This window comes from Condylura cristata, unplaced genomic scaffold, assembly GCF_000260355.1.
Source record: "Condylura cristata isolate star-nosed mole 26May11 unplaced genomic scaffold, ConCri1.0 scaffold00014, whole genome shotgun sequence".
NCBI classification, from domain to species: Eukaryota; Metazoa; Chordata; class Mammalia; order Eulipotyphla; family Talpidae; genus Condylura; species Condylura cristata.
The window spans coordinates 27,472,862-27,500,033 of NW_004567115.1; the positions used below are offsets into that span (position 1 = coordinate 27,472,862).

Genomic DNA, 27,172 nt, shown 5'->3' on the forward strand with positions numbered 1-27,172 from the left:
TGTGGAATGTTTGACAGAGAGACCCTTCACTTTATTGTTTTTGCTTATTCAGTCATGTCATTGAGACAGCAACTTGGAAATAAATATCAGCCAAATGTAGGCAAGCGAGGGTGTTGTAAGCCTTCTACAGCTAAGGACACTTAAAAATCTTATCTCAGTATAAGCTTTTAACAGAGATAGAGAATGTTCATTAAAAACTGAGCCTTCCTTACACTCATTCCACCACAAGATAATTGCATTTGTAATCAATCTTGAGATCCATTAACTTGGTTTCAAGAGAAAAAAAAAAAAGCCAACTCTTTCTACCTCCAAGGAGCTAATATTAAAAAAATAAATAAGGAGTTTGACAAGGCCGGTTGCATTTTCACCTTGCCCTGGGTGTACGAGAAAGGCTCGAACACCAAGAGACACAATCAGACTAGGAACAAAAAAAAATCGAGCAAAAAATTAGGTGTCATCAATAAAAGTTTTTAATTTCTCTATTCACCATTTTTTTTAGATGATGATGATGAGGATGAGATACATCTTGAGTAGTAGAATTAGAGTGGGCATGGGGAAACCTTAATTAGATCTACTGCATATTTTATACCTGTGCTCATTAAGGGATTCTCCCAGGTGTCTCCATTGCTACGTAGGAAATTATATCTGCCTTGAAATGGGTAGTTCATCTGAAACTTCTCTAATCTTCCCACCAATACTCCTCTCTCTCTCCTCAAAGTACAGCAGTGTTCGGTTTACAGCACCGAGGGACACCTCCCCCTAGTTACTTTGCACCTGTCCTTCCCACTGTCATTGCTCTTGTGAGGTCAGGGCCCTCCTCCTGTCCCGCTGTGACTGCCACGGTCCCTTTCACATAGCAAGTGACATGTTCAATACCTCTGTGGTGAGTGGGTGGGGAACAATCATGTTAATTGTCACATCATGGCTGAACTTCAGAAGTTATTTTTTGTGTTCATGTCACTTGGGAACACGTGCTGTCTCCAGGTCCCCTTTCCAGTGAACCAGGGCAGGTGCAGACAGGTGTGTGTGGATTCAGAACCGCAGCAGCTGTCCTCCGTTCCTTGTAACTGGATAAAACTCTATTTTGCTCCTTTGAGACTGTGTAGTGCAGTGGTAGTAATTTTAGCAACTGTTTCAGATTGCTGTGCATAATCCAAAGGATGACATTCCATTTTACTTTTCAGGAAGAGGCATTTTATGCTCTCTGGACGAGAGCTGTTATGTATCTGCACAATGATGTGAGTCAAAGGAGGGGGTCAGGAACTGCTCTCTCCAGAGACATGAGTGAAGCCTTATTTTGGGAAGCAGCTCTTACTGTTGTTCCGAATTTCTTTTTGAGCCCCAGGAATAGCTCTGGCACCAGCAGCTGAAGTTAGAACACTGGTGTATTGAATCATATCATTTTGAGTGGCTGGAAAATTGCATTTCAAAAATATCTTGGGAGGTTCTGAGATTTCTCCCACAGTGCTGCTGTTCTTTTAATAGGGACGGATCGATCAAAACTCAGCTGAGTGTGCCCAAGGTCTAGCAGTTGGACTGGAGAAAGCACACTGGTTTCTTGCACTCTATTGCGGTGAAGTGTATTGACCTGAGGCCCAAATGGTGTTGAGGCAGTGAAAGAAAACCAGCTTGTGCACGGGAAACAAAGGCTGAAAGAAGCCAAGTAGGTCCAGCCACAAAGTGGTCTGAACCCAGAAGCTGTGTTCTGATCCTGGCGCTGTACTGATAGGTTGCACAGAGGCTTGCAATGTGCAAGCACTTTAGAGAGTCATAGCACATCCACATGAAGTGTTGTTGAGTGCGGGAGCTGGCAGAGCAGGTGTGCCTGTGCACGTGATGTGGAGAAAGCCACAGAGCACACCTTACGAGTGCTCGATCACATCTCAGTGGTGCCAGCCGTGGCAGGTTGGCACATCCCTTATCAAGCTCATCTGTCTGCTAAATCTCATGTGTGTTGACTTTCCCAATGGAGCTGCATCCCCTGAGTCACTTAGCTAAATGCTGGCCCTTGCTCTGGAGGCATACTCTCTTTCTTCCTCATTTGATTGGTCTCCATGTCACAGACATGGTGCCCATGAAAGAGTCCTTGAATGCATTTCTTGTTAGTGTTGAAGCTGCCACATCCCTTATTTAGAACACTGTGGCACAGTGGCCTTATACCTAGCCTGCCTAGTGCCCATCTTTCCCTCTCAGTCTATCGCAGTGCTGTCCATTTGCTAAAGTCCAGTTCTGATCAAGTGACTCTTTTGTTTACATTTTTAGACAGCTGGATAACCGTTGCCAAGAGGACAAATTTTAAAGTCCCTACCTTAGCACAAAGCCCTATTATACAATAATAGATTGGGTGGCTTAAACAGCAAACATCTATTTCTCATGGTTCTGGAAGATAGAACTCAGAGATGAGAGTGCTGGTGTGGTTGGGTTCCAGTGAGAGCAATCTTCTGTGCAGACCCCTTGGCTGGAAAGCCTCTCCCCAAGCCCTCTCTTGCTCTTTATACTCCACCACTGTCCCTGAACAGGCATTGTGCTCCGAGGTCTCTAGCTCCTTGCATTTCCTGTGCCATGCACATAGCTGTATTGCAAAGAAGCGGCTGGCTTTGTGAACCACAGCTTTGTCAGTTTGTTGGTGGGTGAAAGGGGCAAGTGACTAAATCTCAGCTTAAGTGTGCTTGTCTACAAAATGGTAGTAAAACGATAACAGAAGCAGATTCATAGGGGACATTAAAGAAGTGGAGGAAGATTCAAATAGAGGGGGTCACAGGTAGGAGGTGAAAGTTCACAGAAAGAATATGAACCACAGCCACAGAATAATGCAGAGAGAACATTGATTAGTATTAAACAAAAACAAATTTGGATTGAACATGCACTCTATCCTCTACCTTGTATAAACATAAGACAATACCCTCCGCAGAGAAATTTCTTGATGGAAGTAATACTTTGAAATATTTTTAGATAATAGCATAATAATCAATGAACCCTGACCAGGGCTAATGGATACCACGTTAGGGTGGGTGATCACCGGGGGTCGGGAAAGGAAGCCAAAGGCAAGGTCAGGAGCCGGAGACAAGCTCACCGAGGGCTGGGCTGGAACCAGACCCTGAAAACGATCGTTTGCCACCAACTCTGGGTTTTATTTTTGTGAAAAATTGTTAATACATTTTACATTTATGTAACACTGGGCTTCCCCTGTTAATTTTTACTGTATTGTTGATTCTATTTCTGCACTCACATAGATGGCATGGAGAGAGAAGGCTTTGCTAAGCTAGCCTCATGGGGCTTCTAAAATCACTCTGCACAATCCATGCTTTCTTTAGTCTGGTTATATAATAACCACTTTCTAAAAGAAAGCCCCTTATTTGTATGCTGATGTCTTCCTTGTAGGTGGGGAAGGATGAGGGGAACAAGAGGAGTTAGACTGTTTATTTTGTCTTCACCAAAAGTAGCAGTTTCCTTCTTCACCTTTTTTCTTTTTTAAAAAAAATTTTCAACACCCAGTGAAATACAGCGAAGGACTCATGAGAATTGTCTCAACAGCACCTTTGTATTTGGGATGTTTCTGGGGCTCATTTCTGAGGTTTTTGCTGGTGGGGAAGGAAAGACCAAGCTCACCCATCCTGCTGACTGATACTTGAGACTGGGGGTGACATACAGCAGTTATGAGGTGACTCTAGGTGCCACAGAAAAACTGGCTTCACTAGCTGTTTGCTCTAAAGTGGTGTTCCCCTGGGGTAGCCTGCAGCAGAGGGGATGGAGATAGTCGCATGCAACTCAACTCTCCACTTTAGGTCACAGTGCCCTCCTAGGGCCTGGCACCTGCATCTCTCTGCCTTTAGAGATTGTGTCACTCTGTCCCGAGATACCTGGCCCACTCCTGAACCTGCCTCCCCTCGGCTGGCTGTGTTTCATTCTGTCCTTGTCGCACCCGCTAGCTGAGTGGGCAAGTTCCCCCCGCCTCCCTGAACCCCCCACTCAGAGAATAAAGATCAGTGACTCACACAAGGTTTAGGTGGCTCTGAGGTAATGAATGAGGCGGGGAATTCTCTCCGGCCTTCAGTGGAGGCACCTCCAGGACTGCCCGAAAGGATACCGGCCACTGCCCGTGACCCAAGTGAGCTCTTACTATAGCTGTTAATGACTGGGCTTTCCCTAGGCTTTGTTCTGGGAAGTCGGTATCTAGGGATGTTTTAAAACCATTGGGAGGTGGTAGAGATGTTCTGTAAACATTCTCATGTCTTCTTCCTTCCTGCCATGTGCTAATAAGGAGAAGGTACTTTTTTTTTTTTTTTAATTTTACAACAGTTTATTTTTACATCATTTTGTACATTTTTTTTCCATCTCAATTGTAATCCCCGCGGGTTTCCCATCACCAAGTCACCTGTGTGCCATCACCATAATCCCGAGCACTTCCCTCCCCACCCCCGTTTTTGATCCCATTCCCCACTCCACCCCCGCAAAATGTCTCTGGTATATGGTTGTTCATTATTTTTGTTATTTTCTCGCCATTATACTCAGCAGGTGCTATCTTAGTGGGAAGGAGGGAGCAGTTTCTCCTCTCTCTGCTGCCCTGGCTCTCGGGTGGAGCCCTCTCACTTACCCCAGCCCTGCAGCCTGGTGTGGTTCATCCCACTGACCTCACCTCCAGGCTAGTATTCACAGTTCAGCAACTCCTCTTGGCATCTTCCCAGGGCTCTAACTTAGGCTTAGCTAGAAGGTACTTGACTGTGAAACATTGCTCACTTTTAATTAGTTCCCTCCTTGTTAATTATTATTATGTGTTTCCCTGGAAGGGGTTCTGTGTGACCTCAAGACCTGTCTCTTTGGGGTTCACTGACTTTTGCCAGCACATGGTTGCCAGGACCTGCTTTTGCTGTGCTTGGAAGCAAGAAGTGAGAACTCAGTGTTCGGTAGGAGTGAAGTTCGTGGAGATGCCAACCAGCATCTTAACTGAGTGAGTGATGTTCTCTTTATCTTCTGTCAAAGAAGAACATCTCTTAGTTGTCAGGATGCTTTTTAGTCGAGCGGTTTTAAACCTAATTAAAATGTGGTTTGAAATCCCTGGTAATCTGCTCGCAGGCATTTGAACGTTGCAGAAGTGTCTGTCCTGGCCCTGACAGTGGGGTGGTGGTAAGATGTGCTGCACATGGCTGGAACAGCCATTATTTCTAGGTAAGTGTATGAGTGCTTATAGCTGGGAAGGAGGGGGGATTGCAAATCACACTTACATGAGGTGGCAGAAATATTAAAAGGGAAAAACAGTGCTGAGTGCCACATCTGAGAGGCTAGGCAAGCTCATAAATAGCAAGACTCATTCTGAATTCAGAAACAAGAAGAATCGGACAAGTTGGGTGCAGAATGAGGAGTGAGCGCGTCTGAGCAGGCAAATGAGCATTCCGATGGGTGCTGAGCAGTAGAGCCTAGTGGCAGAATGTTAGTGTTGGATTTGAAAGCGGGCGTGTCTGCTTGCCGACTGCACACCTTGGGCAAGTTATTTCACTGCTCTAACCCTCAGTTTCCTTATCTTTCTCGGGGATAATAAAACTGAGCTCATAGGATTGTTTGAGGATTAAATGAGATAATGTTTATAAAGTGCTTAGTCTGATGTCTGGCCCAAAGTAAATACTTACTAAGTGGTTGCAATTATGAGCAAGAGAAGGGTGATGGAAGTCTGGTTTTTCGGGGTTCTCACTTTGGGATGCAGAGCAGCTCGCTCAGCCTCAAGGAGCCCCGAGGGATGAAGGGGGAGATGAGCAGGTCTCTCTGCAGGTTTTGGTAGCCGACTCAGCCCTGTACACATGCTTGGGATGGCCTCCCATGGGGAAAAGTGGTGGGGGGAGGGGATGGAAAATTTATGCATATTCAGGAAGGTCCTCTCTTTCAAGTCTTCAGTCCACAGTTTGCCAACAAATTGAAAACCCAAAAAGAGGGTAGAAAAAGGGTTTGGCCCTATTTGATGACTTGTATGGGGAATTCTGCTTATTTTAACTCTGTTCCTTGTGAAAGAATTTCTATCTAAAGTGGAACTGGAGGATATAAAATGGACAATCCGCTGCATGTGCTCTCAGGAAAAGAAAACTGAAGCACTGATAAGGACCAAGAAACCAATCTCCGATCAATGTCCAGTGTACAGAAAATTGCAGCTTACCTTGGAAAGTTTTGCTGCGTTTTCCAGAGACAAGCAAAAGCAGCCCATATTAGGCTGGTCTCTCAGTTGGGCTGGACTGGTCCTGGTTTAAATCACCAGGCTGATTTTGTCTGCTTAGGAAGTTTTCAGGAACAGGTTGGGCTGTTTTTTATTTATTATTTTTATTATTTTTTAAAGATTTATTTATTTGTACATACAGAACTGGGGTACAGGCCAGAGGCTTAGGGGTGGCGAGAGGCTTCACCAGAGACAGAGTGGGGAGCAGAACAGGCAGATCGATGAAGTACACTGCTGAGGGGAGCAGCGGGCGGGTCAGGAGAGGTCTGCCACGCCATGTGGTCACCTCCGGGGCAGGCGGGAATCGAACTCATTTGGAAGTGGCTTTAGCTTCTCAGTGCAGTGCTTTAACCTGCTGCACCACCAGGGAGGGCCAGGCTGTTGTTTATTTTAACAGGCAAACTCCCTGGCCATAAGACCAGCCTATTGCAAAACTGCAATGGACTCATCTGTCACTTGCTACAGCTTGTGTGTCCTGAATGGCAATTCCTTTGTATATTTTTGAAACAAACAAACAAACAAAAAAACAACCTAATCATTTTGACAGTTTTGAACTTGCCTCAATTTACCTCTTTTGAGATCGCCAGCCTTCAGTTTTTGATGTGTGGACCCCAATTTTCTTTTTACCACATTTCTTTTTTCCTCTTTCAAAGTAGGGGGAAAGGAATGGATATGTTCTTCCAGGAAACCATTGTGATTTGAGGGTGAGAAAGGAAAATGACTCTCTGATGACAACCGAGAAGCAGTCAGTCTACTGCTTTGGGCCACTTGTGTGGGTCCCCGGGCACATGCTCTAGGAGCTGGCTTATAGGGAGAGCTGCACTCAGCCCTCGAGGGACACCTTGAAGGCTGAGTCCACTTCTTTCCATTATGAAGGGAGGGAAGTGAGATCCTGGCGGAGCCCACCACTGGTCTGGGAGTACGTCCTGGCAGCAGGCGTGGGCTCCGTGGGGTGGAGTCAGTGGGTAAGAGCAGAGGCGGTGAGGCAGGAGCCTGGCACTGGGGCCCTGGCATCAGCTGTGGCAAGACTGCTGTCTGGTGAAGTCGGATCTGGTAGGTGGGAATCTGCAGCAGGACCCCAGCGGGGTGCCCAGCATGGTCCATTGAGGGTGTTTTACATTAAGAGATATTATTTTGAGGTTTCATTATTGGGAGATTGTTTTATGAGTATGCGACCCAATAATACCATAAAGTTTATCTGTGACTTATAAATGAAGAAATTACATACATGTTCAAAAGTTCCTTACTGCTTGGAATGTGCCATATATGTTTAACAAGTTTGGAGATAGCTGGCCTAGAATGTCAGGGTCAGAGGAGGAAAGCAGACTGGCAGAGGCTGCAGCCCCACGGCTCCCTCTCTGCATGAAGTGGCGCCTGGGGTTGGGGCTGAAGGAGATTGGGAGAGTGGACACGCCTCAGTGTTTGATTCTTGATTTCACATGGAAGCCCAGTCCCTGCCCTGGTGTTTAACCTCTGCACTTCTCCTGCAGACACAATGTACTGGCCTGCTTACCTCCTTGCCCCAAGCACTAGGCTGCTATCAGGGACACACCTGAGGATAAAGCAGTTGGCACACAAATAGATGCTGACTAAAGCCTCACTGAAATAAAAGAACCTGCATTCCAGAAAGATCTACGACGCCAGAGCAACCGTCCTCTGCAGCTTCCAGGGGATGTGGTTTGGTGAGATTATGAGAGCTTGTTATGCCTATTTTCAGGCCATTTTAACTACTTTGCAAGTACCTCATCCCTAAACTAGTTAAGGGTATGTAAGAGACGTAATTGTTGACTCAGCATAGCAACTGCAGAGGTTAGTTGTATATACTTAGTTCCTTTAAGAGAGGCAGATTAAAAGAAAAAAAGAAAGAATTGGAAAAATTCATGATCCTGTTCACATCATGAACAGGTTGTGCTGGAAATGGGGTCTGGGAGGTTTAAGATCTTTCTGCTCTCAGAGCGACTTTTGTCTGTCTTCCCCAGATTTTCCTGAATGTTCCGCCGCTTCTGCCAAGTTGATGGTCATGCACATCAAACCCCTAGTGTAGTTGGGGAAGCATAGCACAATGGTCTGAAAGCCAGGAGGCAGGGAGGCGGCCATCTTGGAAACTGGCTGCCACACCCTGCATGCATAAATTAAGCTGAGGTGCAGGGAATTCTAAATGAAGCTGTGTGTTGGAGTAAAATTTACAGTGTTAGCTTTATATACATTTTTGAGAGCATTGGAAAACTCTTTGAATAAGAATCCTTCAGGGTGGCTTTTCCACACACATTCAGGATGGTATGTTTGTCCAAGAGATATGACCTCAGTTCATGTTCTCCTAGTACAGCTAATCCATTCACTGGAGCTTAGCCTACGCACTGGCCATCAAAGGCCTGTTTGTATGTGCCAGTGCAGAGTGGACTCACACGGTGCTGAGCCTTTGGTCTACCGCCTCCTGGCCCAATAAACACTGCTTGTTTTTTTCCTCATCCACCAACCTCCTTGGCTGTGCCTGTATGCGGGGTGGAGATGTCTTGTAGAATTTATTGCCACTCACCTCTTGAATAGTTTCCTTTATCACTCACAGGCCTGGCATTGTAGTTGTAGTGCCTGGCTGGTCTTCCTGCGAGCCCATCTCCCCTTCGACCGCTGCTGACCCTGACAACACTTCATCTGCAGGTCATGCTAGAGTCCTTGTGACTCCTGAAGCCCTTGTGGACATTACAAGACAGCTTGGCAGGCCCTCTGTCACAGTACACAGACCTCACACCCAGAATGTTCTCTGGTTTTTAGTGTGCACGGTGCATACCCATCCTAACAGCGACCTCTGTCCTGGCCACAGAGAGTCCAGCACCCATGGTGCCCATTTGAGGTATGTGTCATACTCTAGTCTGCTTTAGACCTAGCTTGATTTCACCTTCTAAGACTTTCTACTCTGAGATGAAAGGAGAAACTGTAACCATAGTCACTTGCATATCTTTTCTTAACAAATGGTGCTGATTAAACTAACATTTAGTTTAAGCTTCCCTCACTTTTTTTTTTAAAAGATTTATTTATTTATTCATACAGAACTGGGGTACAGGCCAGAGATGCGGAGGGTGAGAGGCTTCACCAGAGACAGAGTGGGGAGCAGAACAGGCAGATCAACGAAGTACACTGCTGAGGGGAGCAGCGGGCGGGTCAGGAGAGGTCCGCCACGCCATGTGGTCACCTCCGGGGCAGGCGGGGATCGAACTCATGCGGAAGTGGCTTAAGCTTCTTAGTGCAGTGCTTTAACCTGCTGCGCCACCAGGGAGGGCCCAAGCTTTCCCTCATTTTTAAAAAAATAATATAATAGTTTATTTTTACATCATTTTGTGATGTCAGACAGGCAGCTTTTTCCACCTCAGTTGTAATCCCTATGGGTAAGCTTCCCTCATTTTAAAGTTTATTTACTGATGCTTCTCAACCCCCCTACATTTAGGAGATGGAAGCATAGAATTAACACGTTAATGTCATTTCCTGTTTGGGGCCCCATCATAGCCTCCATCCCTCTACAGCATATGAAGAGCTGATTTTGGAGTTTGGCTTTTTAAAAAAGATTTATTTATTTATTCATAATGAACTGGGGTACAGGCCAGAGGTGCAGGGGCGGTGAGAGGATTCACCAGAGACAGAGTGGGGAGCAGAACAGGCAGCTCTACGAAGTACAATGCTGAGGGAGCAGCAGGCAGGTCAGGAGAGGTCTGCCGCGCCATGTGGGTCACCTCCAGGGCAGGGATCGAACTCATGCTGAATGGCTTTAGCTTCTTAGTGCTGTGCTTTAACCCGCTGCGCCACCAGGGAGCCCCGGTATTTGGCTTTTTGTCTCCTGTGATTTCTTACTTGGCACGTTGAACCTAACAGGTGCATAGTAACTCTTCATAAGCATGAAAAACGATGCTGATGCCTGTGTTGGATGAGAGGACTGTGACTCGGACCCATGGTTGGGCTGTTACCATGTTACTTGGAGACCCAGGCCATGCCTGTTGAGGGCAGGATGTCAGGCGGGCAGCTTGTACCTGTCCTCTGAGCCACGCATACCATGGCTGGTCCCCTTGGCATGGGCTCACTTAGTCTTTCTGACTTTCTGCTTAACATCGTCAGAATGTGCTGTAAGTTCCTTACCCTCCCCTAACTGTACATGCCAGGAGGAAGCTCCTGGGGTTGTTCTGTCTGAGGACTTTGGAACTCTGTTCTGCATTGAAAGCCTTCTTCCTAGTCTTAGGGTTTCTAGAAAGACCTGGCTTTAGGTGGGCTCCAATTTAGGTGGGTCCTGGTGGTAGCCACTGCCCTGCAACAGTATTGTCTTCACAGTAGACTATGAAGAAAGCTTCTCCCTGCAGTTCTGTTATCTGGTGGTTGTAAGAATGGCAGCAAAGCCAGTGGTATTCCCTTCGGTCTAATGTAGAAATCCTGAATGGTGGACAAATGCATGTCACTGAGCCACCCTGGGGGGTTGGCCAGAGGCAGGAGGATACTGGGGAAAGCACAAGTGGTTAAGAAACCTGATGAGCAGAGGATGCTCTGTAATTCATAAAATAGGAATGCCCATTCCTTTTTTCCAACAATCCTCAAGTTGTTTATACAGAGGGACCCCTTCTTGCTCTTTACTCCTTCCTCACACTCACCTCCCACCCCCAGTGAGTTCATATGAAATCTGGATGCCCTTTCTAAGTTTTTAAAATAGTTGCACAATGCTGCTGTGAGCACATAAAGCTATATTTTCACTGTCATCTCTAACTTGTAATAGCGCTTGGTAATTACATGGTGCTTTCCATCTGTAAGTCTGTAAACACATTGTAAATGTTAACTCTAGTTCTTCCAACACCTCTACAGAGGGAAGAGATGGCGAGGTACCATTGTAGCTTGGCTACACACCTGCTCTGGCTGTACATAACGTGTCATGGAAAGGTTCTTTCCTGGATGTGGTAGAGCTGGAAAAACGCCATCTTTCTTTCTTTTTCTTTTTTTAAGGAGAAATGGAAATTGATCTCACAATCAGTGGCCACTTTTTTAAAAGATATATTTATTTATGCATACAGAACTGGGGTACAGGAGCAATAAGAGAATTCACCAGAGATAGAGTGGGCGGCAGAATAGGCAGATTGATGAAGTACACTGCTGAGGGGAGCAGCGGGCGAGACACCAGAGGTGTGCTGCGCCATGCGGGTCACCTCGCTGGTTGGGGATCGAAGTCCCGCTGAAGCTCCTAGCTTTGTAGTGCTGTGCTTTAACCTGTTGCGCCACCAGGGAGGACCCAACTTCAGCTCTTAAGAATGATGCTCTGTGTTGTTGAATGGAAAAAAACCCAAAATCTCCTTAGAAGCATGAGTCTGAAGGATCAACAAGCAGATACTCTAACCTCACTACTTTAGCTAGTTATTTCTATTTTGATTGCCTATTATACTGCTAGAATCATTAGAAAGAACTTTTTGTCTTTTAAAAGATATATGATTTTGCTTCTGAAGTACATTATCTACTGACATTTTAAAAATTGGAACTTCATCATTATTTTCTAGGGAGTAATTTTTATGAGTTTTGTTACTTCTAAAAATTGTTTTCCCCCTTACTTTCATGAAGAATGGAATACCAAATAATTAAAATATATACTTGTCAAAGCCAGGCTACATTTTAAAGAGATGTATAAAGCAGAATGAAATAATTATGGTGCGGTTTTATATTTCTCTAGCCATAGCCTCACTACATTGCTTCAGTTAACCATCATGCTTTCAATTTATTATGCAAATGTAACAATTACTCTATTTAAAAAATCTGCTTGGAAGCTTGCATATTGAAGTTTCTGCAACACAACAAATTGTGTTGAATGTTCCATTTTTACTTTTTGCTTGCTTATTTTGTCTTTAATGACAACCCATTTAAAGTAAAAGTCTTTAAAGTGGCAGAATAATGTGATAACATGTCTTCACTAGTAATTTAATACTTGGATATAATGAGTTCATCTGAGAGATTTCATTAAAAAACAGCAAGGTGCCTGAATACCAAAGCTGAGATGTTTTTAATCACAGAATTATAGTAATTATACAAATCCCAAGATTTTCATCACACAGAAAAGGCTTCCAGGGCTAAACATGCACTTTAAACTTAGCACTAATAACTGTGTATTGTTCTAAATTATAGGAGAGAGAATCCTAAGGCCAACAGAAATACTGGAGGGAAAGCTATGTGTTGAATTTTTAAGAAAAATTGAAAAATAAATTATTTCAATAACATTAACAATATTTGTAAGTGGCACATAGACTAGACAATAGGAGAGAAACCCTCAGATGTGACCACATTACATAGTTGGAAATATTCAGATAAAGTCAGGAAGTTGTGATTAATAGATTTTTTGTATAAAGAATGTTAGAAGCAATATCGTGTCTTCTTCCAAGGGTCCTGAGTTTGCTAACTTACTGGACTCCTTCTTCCCACCAGAAAGGAACAGAACCCAGTAATTGAAACAATTTTTAATCCAGAATCTGGATTTCTGGGCTGGATAAAGACGCTGTCAAAAATGATTTCATGACTGTGGGGATTATGAAAAATGTGAAGCTTTTTAAATGGGCAGCACATGGACCCTCAGGGAGCAAGTTTTAAGAGAAATGCTATAAAAAGATGCATCTAAGATTTCTAAATGAATTTTTTTGTTCTACTTTGGTGGTTCATTCATTCATTCATTCATTCACTCATTCATTTCTGGCTTCATTGGATAGAGAGAGATGAGAGAGGGATTATAAAAGGAGAACACAGACAAAAGAATGTAGAGTGGAGATGTCCATGTCAGATACATGTGGGGAGAAGAGTGCAGGTATAAAGTGGGAGGGAGGTTGGTTCTCATTTATTTCAAAGAGCTTGGAGCTGAGGTGCAGGGTATGTCTTGAACACAAGACCCTGTGATCCCTCTGGGCATTCCTGAAGGGCAGCCAGGAACCAGAATTTCTCATAGAAGCAGGAACAGAGAGCTGCCTGAAGTACTGACAGGACAGTATTTCGGGTCTGTTTTCTTTCTGTGATAAGCTGGTCATCCCCTGGGGCTGCAGGAGTCGGCTGGCACAGCTCCCCTGATGCCTTCTGAGTAGGTGAGCCCCCACATCAATTAATTGCATATCTGAGCCTCCAGGTGTTTCCCCACCACCTACCTCATACAAAGCTTGACAACCATTTTGAGCTGCCTTTCAGCCACCCCCTGAGCGAGTGAGCATAGGTGAGCTGGGGTGGACACCATCTTTCGCATTCACCAATACTGGGCATGCTCTGCTGGGAGAAACCCCTGCCTATAATTTTCATTGCATTGGGGTTTTGATTTTTTTCCTTTTAACCATGAAAGTAATGTGCAATTGTGGAGAATTTATAAAATACTGAAAAATCACCATGAATTCCCCCCAGAAAATTACTCATATTTTGCCATATTTTTTCTAATTATTTTTTTTCTGCAACTTTGTTTTTAATATGCATCACACTGCAAATGCATATTTATGTTCTAATTTACAAACATTTAATGATTTTTAAAAAGATTATTTATGCATACAGAACTGGGCTATAGGCCAGAGGTGTGGGGGCCGTGAAAGGATTCACCAGAGACAGAGTGGGGAGCAGAACAGGCAGATGGATTGAAATACACCACTGAGGGGAAGCCAGAGGGTCAGGTGTGGTCTGCTGTGCCATGTGGGTCATACCTCCATGGCCAGGGATTGAACTCGTGCTGAAGTGGCTGCTGATAGCTTTGCAGTGCTGTGCTTTCACCTGTTGTTCCACCAGGGAGGACCCATTTATCAATATTTAATCACCTGTCAGAAGCATTTGCTATAAACCTTACAGGACGGCTATTGAATATTGACTGCCGTATTCACACATACGGGTGTTATTATCTTGACTAAGTCTTGTCATTTGGTCTCTTTCCCAGGTCTCCCCTTGCTGTCTGCCGCACATCTGGAGTGCTATAATGGGAAGGAATGGGAAAACGTGGAGGTTTTGCCTGACTTGTTGCTTCTGCCTAGAAGAGCGTCCCTTAGAAACAAGAAAATGCTCCAGGTGGTGATTGACTCCTAGGAACAAGACTCCTTGTAGGAAAAAAATGGACGAAAGCAGCTCAGGGGACTCAAAGGCGTGCTTCCCGTGATCTAGCCCAGGGAGCCCTTGGGCCCGGCTCTGGCCTTCTGGGATGTCTCCAGGTCTGCACGCATGGCCGATTGCTGAGTGATGATGGTTCGTCGGGGGCTGCTAGCGTGGATCTCGCGGGTGGTGGTGTTATTCGTGCTCCTTTGCTGTGTGGTCTCTGTGCTCTATATGTTAGCCTGCACTCCGAAAGGCGATGAGGACCAGCTGGGGCTGCCGCGGGCCAATGGCCCCACAGGGAAGGAGGGATACCAGGCTGTCCTGCAGGAATGGGAGGAACAGCACCGCAACTACATCAGCAGCCTCAAGAGGCAGATCGCACAGCTCAAGGAGGAGCTGCAGGAGAGGAGCTCACAGCTCAAGAACACACAGCACCACACGGGCGATGCCACGGGCCTCGACCCAGGACCCCCCGAGAAGACCCAGGCCGACCTCCTGGCCTTCCTGCACTCCCAAGTGGACAGAGCGGAGGTGCACGCCGGCGTCAAGCTGGCCACGGAGTATGCCGCCGTGCCTTTCGACAGCTTCACCCTGCAGAAAGTGTACCAGCTGGAGACGGGCCTGACCCGTCACCCCGAGGAGAAACCTGTGAGGAAAGACAAGAGGGACGAGTTGGTGGAAGCTATTGAGTCAGCTTTGGAGACCCTGAACAACCCTGCAGAGAGCAGCCCCAATCAGCGGCCTTACACCGCCTCGGACTTCATAGAAGGTTGGCAAGTTTGTGGATTGGGGTGGACAGTAGAAGAAAAGGCTTCTGGGTCCAGGCTGCCGGGCAGGTCACAGCTGCAGGAGGGTGCACTTGGCTTTGGGGATGACTGTAGAAAGTTTTAAGTGAGTGACGCCAAGAACATATAGAGCATGGATTTTTATTTTTTAGGAACATCTGTTTCTAATTACTTTCTCATGGAAACTGCAGTCTTTGAGCGGACAGGTTCATTGTTCTTTGGCAAAAGAAGGTAGTACTGCTTTTGCTGGGGAAAAAAATAAAATAAGACAATACAGAAACGTAAAACTTGAAGGCCCAAATAGAAGGTGATAGGCATTTTTAATTTTGTTGTTTGTGCCAGGCACTTGTAATTGGGCCTGGTGTTCAGGCTGGTGAGCGGAAGAGCAGGTGGGTACTCGGTGGCACTCACGTTTGCCAGTCGCTGTTCTAGGAACTGCACTGCTTAGTTCTCTTTTTCTTCATAAAGATTAAGAGATATAGACATGGAGACTCAGATTAATTTAGTTAGCCAGTGACAGCGTCAAGATTTGAACCACGGAAGTCAGACCACAGAGTCCATGTCCTTAACCTTTAGGTTATGTTGCACAGCCGGTCAAAGTGCTGGAAATGAATGAGGTGAAGGGCTCAGCTTTTTAACCTAATGCGGATTTGTGTTTGATTGTGTTTAATTTTAGAAGAAAGCAGCCTTGTCTGCTTTCTTGGAAGGCTCATTAGTCTCTTCTCCTGATACAAATCGCCCCTTTGTTACTGGTTTAAAAATCAACTGATAACTTGGGAGAGGAAGCAGCTTAGAGGATCCATTTCTTCCCCTTGTCTGGGTAGAATGAATTTCAGCTTCCCAGGCTTGGAGCTGCATCCACTTAATCTTTCTCTCCTGGGTTTATGCAACCGCCATCTCATCAACCTATAGGCAAGATACCTCTCCTTAGTCATAAAAAAACCTCTCTGGCTGCTGTTTATACCTGCTCTCTTTGGACACTTGCCCATCTTTCCCCCCACTATATTTGTGAGCCATAATTTCATGCGATTTTAGTATAGTATCATTTTTCATATATATATATATATGCCATGGAAAGAAATCTTTTACAGGATCAAGTTTTTGGTGTGAGGATTATTTTATTCACTTATATGAGGTATTAAAAAATGCCTGGCCCCTTTGACAACTAGCAAGTATGAGCACACAGTGATCACTCAGAGTCCAAAATAACCATGACACGGCATCACATTTTATAGTGCTTTACAGTTTATGAATCGTTTCCACATATATTATCTTACTAGCCTAACCCCAGGGAAAATCATTGAACATCCTTAAAATACAAAACCTGGTTCCCACTCACCCTGGAGTGGGCTGCACAGAGCCGCCCACATACAGAGCAACTTCAAAGGAACTTGATTACAAATCATTGCCAGCAATTTGGAGTATTTGCCCTGGTAATTTTAAATCTGCATTCATATTTGAAATCTTTGTCTACTTTTCTTGTCTTAATGTATACTTTCACTCTCAATCAGCAGTGGCACAGAACTCTGGTTCCTGAGTTTATTTGCTCTTAAGATATGGCTCTAGGAACTTCACTGCTTAGTTCTCTTTTTCTTCATAAGGATCCCATTAAGGAACATAGACATGGAGACTCAGATGAATTTAGTTAGCCAGTGACAGAGTTAAGATTTGAACCACGGAAGTCAAACCAACAGAGTCCATGTCCTTAACCTTTAGGTTATGTTCAGCTGGTCAAAGCGCTGGAAATGAATGAGGTTAAGGCTTGACTTTTTAACCTAATGTGGACTTTTTATGAAGGTGCTGTTATCATAGCTGCCCATTTATGCTTTCTTGTGTGGGGCACAGCCTATGTTTTAAGAAGGTAGATCCATCCACACGTAGATCCCTTCCAAATCTGGTGACAGTCAACCGTTTTCATATGATGAGTAAATTGATACAAGCACTTGAAATATATTTATACATATTTGACTGTGATAAGCACAGTTAATTTCATTTTAAAATTCTTAACACCAAAGATTGTGGAGGCAATATTTTATGTTTGCAGGAAGTGGGGCATTATGAAAGATGCCATGAGTCAGAAGAAACTGCAGCAAAGTAGATTTAAATTCAATGAAAGTTGTAGCTTCCTGAACAAAATGAAATTGCTGTCACTACAAGAATTCTGTCATTAACTGGATATCCCCTTGGCCTGGAGGTTCTAAGTCACGTGGTATCAGAGAGATAGTTGCATTGAATTACTTTTGAATTCCTTTTCCATTCTTGTGCATGAGTCTTTGATTTATGTCTGGGAAAAGAGCAGAAAGAAGGAAAGAGAAAGGCTCTGACTTGAGACCTATTTTCTGTGAGCTAAAACTAGTGGTGGTGCCTTTATGTGGGTGGAGTGGGCCTTTAAAATAACCCAAACATAACCTTGGAGAGATTGATTTTGTGGTAGTGCTATAGTCCAAAACTTGGAGCAAATTAGCCAACTGTTAAAATTTCCAGAGGGAAATTATGGATTATAATTTGAGTTGTTTTATACTCTCAGCATTCTAAAAAAAAAAAACAACAACAGAATCATATGATGATTTACAAGAAGTATCTATTTGATCATTCAGATGATCAGATCATTCAGATAAGATATATATGTATCATATATATTTGGTCGTCTTGGTCCACAGTTCCTGATTTACAGCTCCCCAAGCCCTTGGAATTTCCTAAGTGTTGAGAGTGCTAGAGGTGTCTTTTATTATGTGAATCAGGTAGCTTTTGGAAATACCTAAAGCTGAGGACTGTTAGCAGAATCAGTGACATGATTAGAGGACCCCAACTCTGGGACCAGGTCCTGTGAAGGCTGGAGAATTAGTTCACCTATCAATGACCCATTATTTTAATAAATTCTGCCTAATGAAGCCCCCATATAAGAACAAGAGTGGGAGGGCTTTGGGGTTGGTGAACATGAGATTTGGAGGGAAAAATGACAAGCTGGAGAGGGTGTGGAAGTTCTGTGTCCTTCCTCCGTATCTTGCCCTGTCTTTTCCAGCTGCCTGTACCTGAGTTTTATCCCTTTGTAATAAACCAGTCAACAGGTTCCCAAGTTCTGTGAATCACACTAACAAATTATGAAACCATGGTGGGGGGGGGAGTCATAGGAGCCTCTTATTTGTAGCCAGTTAATCAAAAGCGCAGGTAGCAACCTAGCTTGTGAGTGGTTTCTGAAAAGGAGGCCAATCTTGCTGGACTGAATCCTTAACTGGTGGAATCTGATGCTAGCTCCAGGTAGATAGGGTTGAAATTGAGCTGAGTTAAGTTGAATTCTTGGACATGCTGCTTGTTTCTGAGAATTGCTTGTTGGTGGGAAAGTCTTCACACTAGAAATTGGTCTCAGGAAGCCTTTCAGAAGGCAATAGATTTACTGACCTTTAAACTAGTTTAATAATGCTCAGAATCCTTCATGTTAAAGGAATAGTACCAAGTGCCTGTAGAATGCTTCCGGGAGCTAATTGCAATGAACCTAAAGCTAACTGGGAGCTGGGGGGCATGATGACCCAAGTACGGGGGCCAATACTTGTAAAATCCTTGAGACTTGCTTTGCTCATCTATCAATAAAACACTGGGATGTCCTCCCAGGCCCAACCCTGCTCCAATCTTCTGCAAAATGCAAAGCCCTTCTTTGACTTGTTCTCTTTGTAGATGGATTCTGAGCAACCGAGCAACCATCCCAGAGGGCTCTCTGCCATTCACTCTGCTGGGTGATGTGGGACATGTCTTTGGGGTCTTCCTCTATAAAAGAAGGATGCAGATCAATTATTTATAAGGTTTGATCTGCCTGTGGCCTCTTTCTACAACATTAGGAGGCTCGTGCTGGGAGACTGTCTCCCTGATGACTATCTAACTTATTATCTAAACTTATTTAATTATTATCTACCTGTAAAGCAGAGAGAACATTTGCTTCCCTTTCCCAGCTGCTTTGTTGACCCTGACTTTTGTGCTGACTTCTCAATAATAGCACATTTTTTTTTTTACAATCGTCTGGAGAAGTAAGTTAAACTTGAGAAACTTGATCAGATCCTGTACCTTAGAATGCCTAACTACTTATTTTCTCTAGGAGACAGAAAATCTTTATGTTGGTGGTATAGTTATCCCTTCCATGTGGGATCTGTAGACTTTTGTGAGTCCCTTTTTCTCAGTAGAACACTGGGGTATCATTTGTATCATTTCATAAAACAATTTAGCTTTCCGAGTTACAGTTGACCCTAGAGCAACACTGCCTGCGTGTAACTTTGACCTCCTCCAGTAACTTGACTGTGGTGGTCCCTTTGTATCCTCAGGGATATTTCAGACCCCTACAGGTCCCCAGACTTGTGGATACTCAAGTCCCTCCGTCTCCACAGGTTGTGAATCTGCAAATTTAGCCAGCCGATAGCCATGATTGGGTGAATTCTGAACGTGGAACCAACAGGTAGAATGTAAACTGGTTGTAGGTAAACGGCACTGTTCAAACCCATGTTTGAACTGGGTCTGCTGTATTTCTCTCTTATAATCCAAATATCAGATAATATGACTTCTCTGTGGCATTTGTTTGCCATCTTCATGGGGTCGCCCCTCTGATACCAACCTGTTCTGTCCTTCCAGTGGTGGCAGGGTTGGTGGTGACAAGCATAGTTAAATTCCCAAATCCTTCATTTAGGAATGAGGTGGAACCAAACTGTAATCCACGAGAGGTGCCAGTTAAATGCCCCCTGAATTATGTTTTTACAAAGTGGGTGATGGAAATAGCTATAAAACCTTTGTAGCTGACTGCACAGTGAGTCCCCCAACTTCCTGCTCCACAGCTGAGAGCTCATGGTCGGCTCTCCAGAAAGCTAAGTCAAGCCTTGTAGAGACTGAGGTTTGGACGTGAAGTACCATCACCCTTCTAAGTGGTGTCCTGCGACCATGTTCCAAAGTTTTTCTAAACAAGTCAAATTCATTTTCAGGTCCTGGGTGTTTGGCAACGAGGCTTTTGGGACTGTGAGGAGAGGAAATGGTCCCTGAATGTGTATTTTAGCGATTTGCTTCTTTGTTGGTGACTGTATCCAGGGGTAGAAATGCATTCAGGGGCATTTCTGAGCATGCAGAAATAATAGAGAGTGAGGATTCTGCACAGTGAGGGTCTAACCTGTGTTTGGGGTATGGAGGGAGAAACAGTGTTGGGGGCAATTTGCAAGCAGGCAGGACAGCAAGAGGAAGTTAGGTCCTGAGTCAGGCTCTAGGTCCCAGGAGCACCTGCTGGGTGGCGAGGGCTCGAGCAGGGCTTGTGTGACTGCCTCCGCTCTCTCCTCAGGGTGGCCCCTCTCCCACTTTGTCCTTCCACTTTCCTCATTTGCTTGCTGTAAGGAGGGAGACATGCTTTTTATTTCAAAATCAGAGCTAAGAGGCTTGCATGCAAATCAACGGTTTGTGGCAACAGTTTATAGAGTGGATTCTTCCTGGTCGTGATAATGGGAAAGAAAATCAGGAAATACAGGAATTTTCTGTCAGGACAGCTGTAGAAACATATGCTAGAGTAATGCTCTACTGTCATGAGCTATTTTGAAAATTTTTTTTTTAATTTTGAAATTTTTAATAATTTTGAACAGAACTCCATGGGTTTTGCAGTAAACCCTGCTAGCCAGGGAGAGGAAAGGACAGAAATGGGAGATGGTGTTAGCAGCTTAGCCACGCTCCGGACGCCTTTGCTGAGGCTCAGCTCCTTGGGCTTTCAGTGCGCGGGGGCCAGTCAAACCTGGGTTTGGCAGACTTCCTGTGTGTACAGAATATTTTGTCTCAAGACTGCAGAGCCTAGGAAGTCTGACTTTGTGTTATGATTCTGTTGTGGGTGTTCTTATTGTACTCACTCAACACAGTTTGGTTCCCAGGGGCTTTTGAAAAAAATGGAGGTACTCTTGTTCTCAGTCTGCCTCATCTTTCCTGTTAAGAAGGTGCTGTAAGCAAGCACTTGTGATGCTGTGGGACGTTAAAGGTGAAGGAACTTGAACCTGGCCAGTCTGAACAGAGACCTCACACTAACAAATCTACGCGTGAGTTTGGAGGGGGGTGACAGACAACCCAGGGACTACCTTCGCATCAGTGACGAGTGACTGGTGTGACCTCAGTGGGTTGGTGGGTCGGCTTCAGACTTCAGCCTGCATATCCATATTGGGTAGGGAGTGCTGTTTGTGGGAAAGGATCTGTAGTTTTTTAACCAGAGCCCCAGTTTGTCCTTTGCTGGGATCATGGATGAGCTCTTGCACCAAAGCTTAATCCACTTGCACCAATAGGACTCCTATTACTGTGCTGTCCCCAGATGTGTGTGTGTTTGTGTGTGTGTGTGTGTGTTGGGGGGAGGGTCAGGGGAAAGAGGAGAATGCCACGTTTCAGTCCTGAAGGACCTGGTTAGCTTCCTGGGTGGAAAGAACTCTTGTGTGATTAAGGATTCAGTTGGGGTTGAGGTGGGGAGTCTGATTCTTGGTGCCTCAGGCTTCAGAACTGATCTGAATGCAAGTCAAGGAAACATTGGAGGAGGTGGTCTCTGAGCCAGTCTGGAGAGGTGAGAAAAGGTGGCCAGAGAGGAAGTGAGGTGGGAACGGGTTGGCAGCAGAGGGCAGGGACCAGAAAACTGATTGACCTGGGGATAGGATTGGGGTGTAGGGTAAGGGATGTCAGCCTCGCAGCAGTGGGACCTGAGAGTCGCTAGAGACACCATCACAAGGACCCTGACAGCCAGCCATAGCGGTGGCTCAGAGGAACCATCTGGATCTGGTGTTAGGAGATCCTTCCATCTCACGAGGCAGTGAGTTCAGCTCTTAGGCCCAAATAGCTCCCTGTTGCCTCTTTTATGCCCTGGTGCCCAAGCAGACAAATAGTCTTGATGTCTTTGAGGTCACAGTCATCAGAGATGGGGACTGCTGTGGTTTATTCCTGCTGATCTTGGTCTGTGCAATAGACACTTTTTCTGACAGTTCAAAAATGCTACCTTATTTCATCCTCTCCTCCACCAGTGACATGGACACTCTCACTCTCCCACTCCCTGTTTTGTCGGCATGGAATGTAAAACTCATCGAGGTCAGGTAATGTCCCCAAGGCCCCCAACTGTCTGATGATGGAGCCAGAGCCTGGCTGGACTCCACACCTTGGATCTTAGCTCCTCACCCTGCCCCTCTTACTTCCAAGGGGCTTTGCCTCCATCCACATACTTCTGTGGTCCAGGAGTGATGTGGAAAAATCTTTTAGAATATGCCCCAGCCTGTAGATACCCTTGGGAGAAGCCCCATGCTGGTGAGTGGTATAAATTTTCTTGGAAAGAGTTGTTAGGAAAGATGGAAAAAGCACATGATCGTGGAGACATGAGCAGACAGAGACACAGGAAGGGGCTCACAAATCCTTCACTTGACAGAGGTAGGAACATCTGGCGGTTGGAACTATTAGCTCGAAAAGCTGTACTTAAACTGCTCAGGCCTGCATTTCTTCTCAGAATTACTGCCGTGTAATGGGAAGGGCATTCAAGAAGAGAAGAGTTAGGAGGGAATGTTGAATTCAGAGCTGCTAGTTGAGACCCTGAAAGAGCGAGCTGTTTGGGGGTGCTTGTCAGCTCTTTGAGAGGAGAGAGGGGTTGCATTTCTGTATGTTCTACACTATCTACTCCTTTATGCAGACAGCTTTTTTGTAAATCCACAATGTAGGCCATCATGAAGACCCCACAATCTGATTCCAACTCACCGTTCCTGCTTCTGCCCTTCTGCCACTAAATCCTCCCTCCTTCCTGTGCAGACTGCTTCCCTCAGAGCCTCTCTATCCAATGTCTGACATTCTGTCTCCACTCAGAAATCTTTCCTGATTCTTCCAGCTGGACATTCGTTCTCATTCTTCCCAACCCAGTGCTTGAAGAGCTTCTCAAACCCCATCTATGGTTTTTTTTTTTCTTTTTCATCAAATTAGCCTTGCATTATAATGTTCTATAACTTTCACCTGTGCATTGTTATAAATCAGTGTCTAATAAAACAGTAATAAACTGTCACACTATATGTCCTTCTGGTTTTATAACTTTCATTTAGATTCAGCCAGTCTTTACAGATGGCTTCTAGCAGTAGAAATTGGAGCACAGTTAAGTTTTCCTGTTCCTGGGTTACGCTGCCTTCTCGGCAGTCTTTGCCAACCCAGCCTTCAAGAAGCCTGAGTCTGAGGGGTCCTTCTGCTGGGGCCAGAGCCTGGCCTCTGACTCTTCCATGTGCATTCTTTGCACTACTAGAAGGCTGAGTGCTCATCTCATTCAGCTTTCACCCCCACTGTATACACTGCACGGTCGACATGTGTGGTAGCAATTGCTTGAAACCTTTTGGAAGGGAAGCTTATAGAAAATCCAAGGTATCTATAGCATTCATCGTATAGATCTGCTCTGCTCTTAATGTTCCATTGTAAATTAATTGTTTGCATTTCAGGCCACTTCTCCTAGAAGTAATACCTTGAATAGTACTTGGATTCCTGGGATAGACACATGTCTGATTTAAATTCCAAACTCAGGAATACATATGGCAGAAGCTAGGGAGAAGCAGGTGTGGAAAATAGCTTCTTTAGAAAGTTATTTTCCTTTTCTTTTCTAAGCATTACTACATTCTCAACATAGTTCCTAACACTAAAACTCTGCCTTAAAACTTTACTATCAGGCCCTCCCTGGTGGCGCAGCGGGTTGAAGCGCAGACCTGCAAGCAAGCTGCAGCCACTACAGTGCGAGTTTGATCCTAAGCCCTGGAGGTGACCCACACGGTGTGGCAGACCTCTCCTGACCCGTCTGATGCTCCCGTCTGATGTACTTCATCAGTCGGCCTGTTCTGACCTTCACTCTGTCTCTGGTGAATCCTCTTACTGCCCCTGCATCTCTGGCCTGTGCCTGAACCCCAGTTCTGCATGCATACATAAATAAAACTTAAAAAAAAAAACTTTACTATCAATACTTATAGTTACAGAAGCGTTGCAAAGCTAATGTAGAGACTTCTAGTATACCCTTCACCCAACTTCCTCTGATGTCAATATTTCCCATAACCCAGGTACATTTTGTAGCATTGGTACAATACTAGATCAATACTAAGTCATGGCTAAGTTTTGTTTTTGTTTCATCTTTGTATTTCTCCTACTTGGTGTTTGCTGAATTTCTTAGATCTTGACTTAGGTACCTGTCATCTACTCAAGGAAATGCTAAGTGTCGGAGACCAGCTCCAACTTTTGAGTTGTCTGGAGGCAGGACAGGCAGGACCCTAAGATGGGAAGGCGTCGGCGTGCAGAGATTCCAAGAAGGGGAGAGGGAGTGAGGAAGACATGGGAGTTGGAGTTGGGTGCAAATCTTCCTGCTCATCTTTTTGCAGGTCTTTATTTATACTGTTTAGCAAGATTTAGTTACAATAATGCCTTAGGTAAGTTAATAAGAAACCGACATAAAAATTTCAAAGGAAGAGGGGAACAATGCATCTTTTTCTTCTACTTTATGGCACACTATACTATACATCTTTGCGATAACTTTCATGTATACGGATGTTTAACTGTGACTTTAAAGGATCAGGGTCTGGGAAAGGATGAGCTGTTAGCAAAGGATTTAAGAGTCCTAGGGAAGGAATAAATTGTGTTAGCATAGTCGTCAGTGATAGCCTAAAGAGAAGCTAATGGCTAATTTAAGGTTAGCAAGGAGTAGCTAGTGTTTGTTTAGGAAGAGGTTAAATAAGATTAGCAGAGAGTAGTTAGTGATAGTTTTAGGAAAAGAGTAAATTAAGAAGAAGTTACATAGTTGTGCATTAAGCAAAACCTGTGTTGTTAATGTTGGGAAATTGTCCATGGGTCCTTATGCCCTGAGAGTTATCTTAAGAATCGCTTTTTGTCAAAAGACCAAAGAAGTTTTCCAGGAGTCTTGATGCTCTGGGGTCTTATCTCTCCAGGAGCTTGCCTTTTGTCTTCAAAGGAATTTCCTGCCCAGGAGCAGCTCAGCTTGTACTTTGCCCAGGCCAGGTAGCCAATTTAGAGCTAAGGCAAACCAGTTACAAACTGATGTTGCTACAATATTTTTTGATATTACGATTATACAAAAAAGGGAGGTCATAACATAAGTTAGCAGTGGAAATTCTGATATTTCAGAGCTTTTCCCGAGCTATCCGGAATCTGTCAGACGATAGCCGTTGCATAGCTTGTGTCAGCTAAGCTAGTATTGCTTCCAATATTTTTTAGCCGATACCTTGCCTCTTCTTCTGGAACAGCAATTATAGCTGTGCCCACTGTTGTGAGACATTGTCCCCCAGTTCCTGGGTCTTCAGTTCTTTTCCTTTGTTTTAACGTTTTTCCTCCCTAACTATATTGACTTACCTTCATTTAACTGATTCTTCTTCCCTCAGCAGAGAGAAGGCTGCTGTTCAGCCCATCCAAGACATTTTCATTTCTGACTGAATTTTTCATTTCTAGCATTTTCATTTGTTATTATTTCCATCTCTGCTGAAGTTACCCATCTGATTGCACTTGGTGTGCACTGTTCTCACTAGTACCTTTTAAATATGAACCATAGTGATTATAAGTTTGCTGTCAGATAGTCCCAGCATCTGTGTCAGCTCTGAGTCTGGTTCTGATGATTGCTTTGTGTCTTGATTTCTTCTTGCTTTTCTTGTGTCTCGTCATTTTTGTTGAAAGTGGGACATCTTCTGTAGCTAGTAGAGACTGTGGTGAATAATGACTATGCCTGGAAGTGGCACTTTCTCCCCTTTCCTAGGTCTTTGGGTGGGGGGAGTCCAGGCAGCATCAGGTGGGCCAGACTGATGTGTGTGGTTGCCATGATGGCCTTCAGTGCTCCACAGGCTCCTGGTTCCATTATAAAGTCTGTGTCTAGGGTACAGGTTGTTTGGCCTGCGCCTCTGTCCTGTCCCAACCTAACACTGCTGCTGTCACTTGTTAGTCAGGCTCACAGGCTTAGCCTTGCCAGTCAGTGGGGAAGGAGTGGTCTCTGATATCCAATTAAATTCCAGTGGGAAGGCCCCATATCACAGCGGCTTGGAGTTGTGCTCCTGCCCCACTTCAGGAATAAAGTTTTCTACTCCTCCCTTTCCTCAGCTGCAGTGAATTTTTTCCATTTCCCTCAGGGTGAGGTTGTTGCCTTCTGCCTGCCATCAATAATGTGTTTGTTCCTTGGGGAGCAGGAAAGAAGAAGCCTGGAGGAGTTTCTTGCCCTCTGTGTAGTGGCTGGGGTCCATCTCTCCCAGGGTTACCCCACATGGCCACTTTCTTAAGGCTCTTTTTGCTTTTTCTGAGAGTACCCAATGGGGTTCCTGGAGCAAGTCTTTGGGAGGGTGCAAAATTTGCACAATTTGGGACCTCGGGGGTTTCCCTATCCTGGCAGCCTGCACTTGGCTTTCATCATTTCATTAATTTCTTCTTCCCAGTCTCCAGTGCTCATGCCTCTGCTCTCCCTAGGGCACTGGTCTTGCCTCAGATTTTGGGCCAACTCTTTGTTCTGTGACCCCAGTTGTCCACTCTCTTTGAGAAAGTCTTGCATTTGAAATTAATCTGGCTCTTTTTCATTGTAAGAGATGCTTTTTCAAGCTCATTATATCCTGGAGTGGAAGCAGAAGTGTGAAACCATTTTTTAAAATAATAATTTAAAATCTATTGATTACTTTGTCTACATCCATTTCTCTACAAATCAATAACCTCTTCTCACAACCTACTCTCAACCATCATGTGCATTCCAACAGTTTAAAAGAACCGAATCTGCATTGATTTTACTCATGAGTGGGACTGTTGTGGTAACACTCCAGATCTGGAAGTCCATTATTAGAAGATTTATTTTGAGTAAAAACCTCAAATCCCATGATCTCTTTTCTATGACCATGAATCAAAGAACAGCATTGTTTCTTAGAACCCCATCTTTTCCCTTATCTGCATTCTTTGAACTTTAATATTTACTGAAGAATCAGTCCCTTAGATTTCATCTTCCAAAGCTATATTACCATAAAAAGCAAAATTATTCCTATTTTATAATTTATAAGCTCGCTTCCCCAAACTGTTGGTGTAGAGCCATCTCTGTCTTCGTGGTTGCCAGAATACGGGTTATTATTTTATATCCTTTTGGGGGGAAATCCTATTATTTCTTCCTTTTACCCTAGTC

At 44.5% G+C, this 27,172-nt stretch overlaps 1 protein-coding gene across 4 annotated transcripts in view; it reads left to right on the forward strand.

Moving 5' to 3' along the window:
- Positions 1-27,172, forward strand: part of CSGALNACT1 (chondroitin sulfate N-acetylgalactosaminyltransferase 1) — a 158,225-nt gene that overhangs the window by 67,601 nt on the left and 63,452 nt on the right. For all 4 annotated transcript variants that reach the window (XM_012725017.1, XM_004682293.2, XM_012725016.1 and 1 more), the window contains exon 3: positions 14,103-15,023. In XM_012725017.1, the coding sequence (XP_012580471.1) occupies positions 14,399-15,023 (625 nt within the window). In that variant the 5' untranslated portion in view covers positions 14,103-14,398. The remainder of the gene's footprint in view (positions 1-14,102; positions 15,024-27,172) is intronic.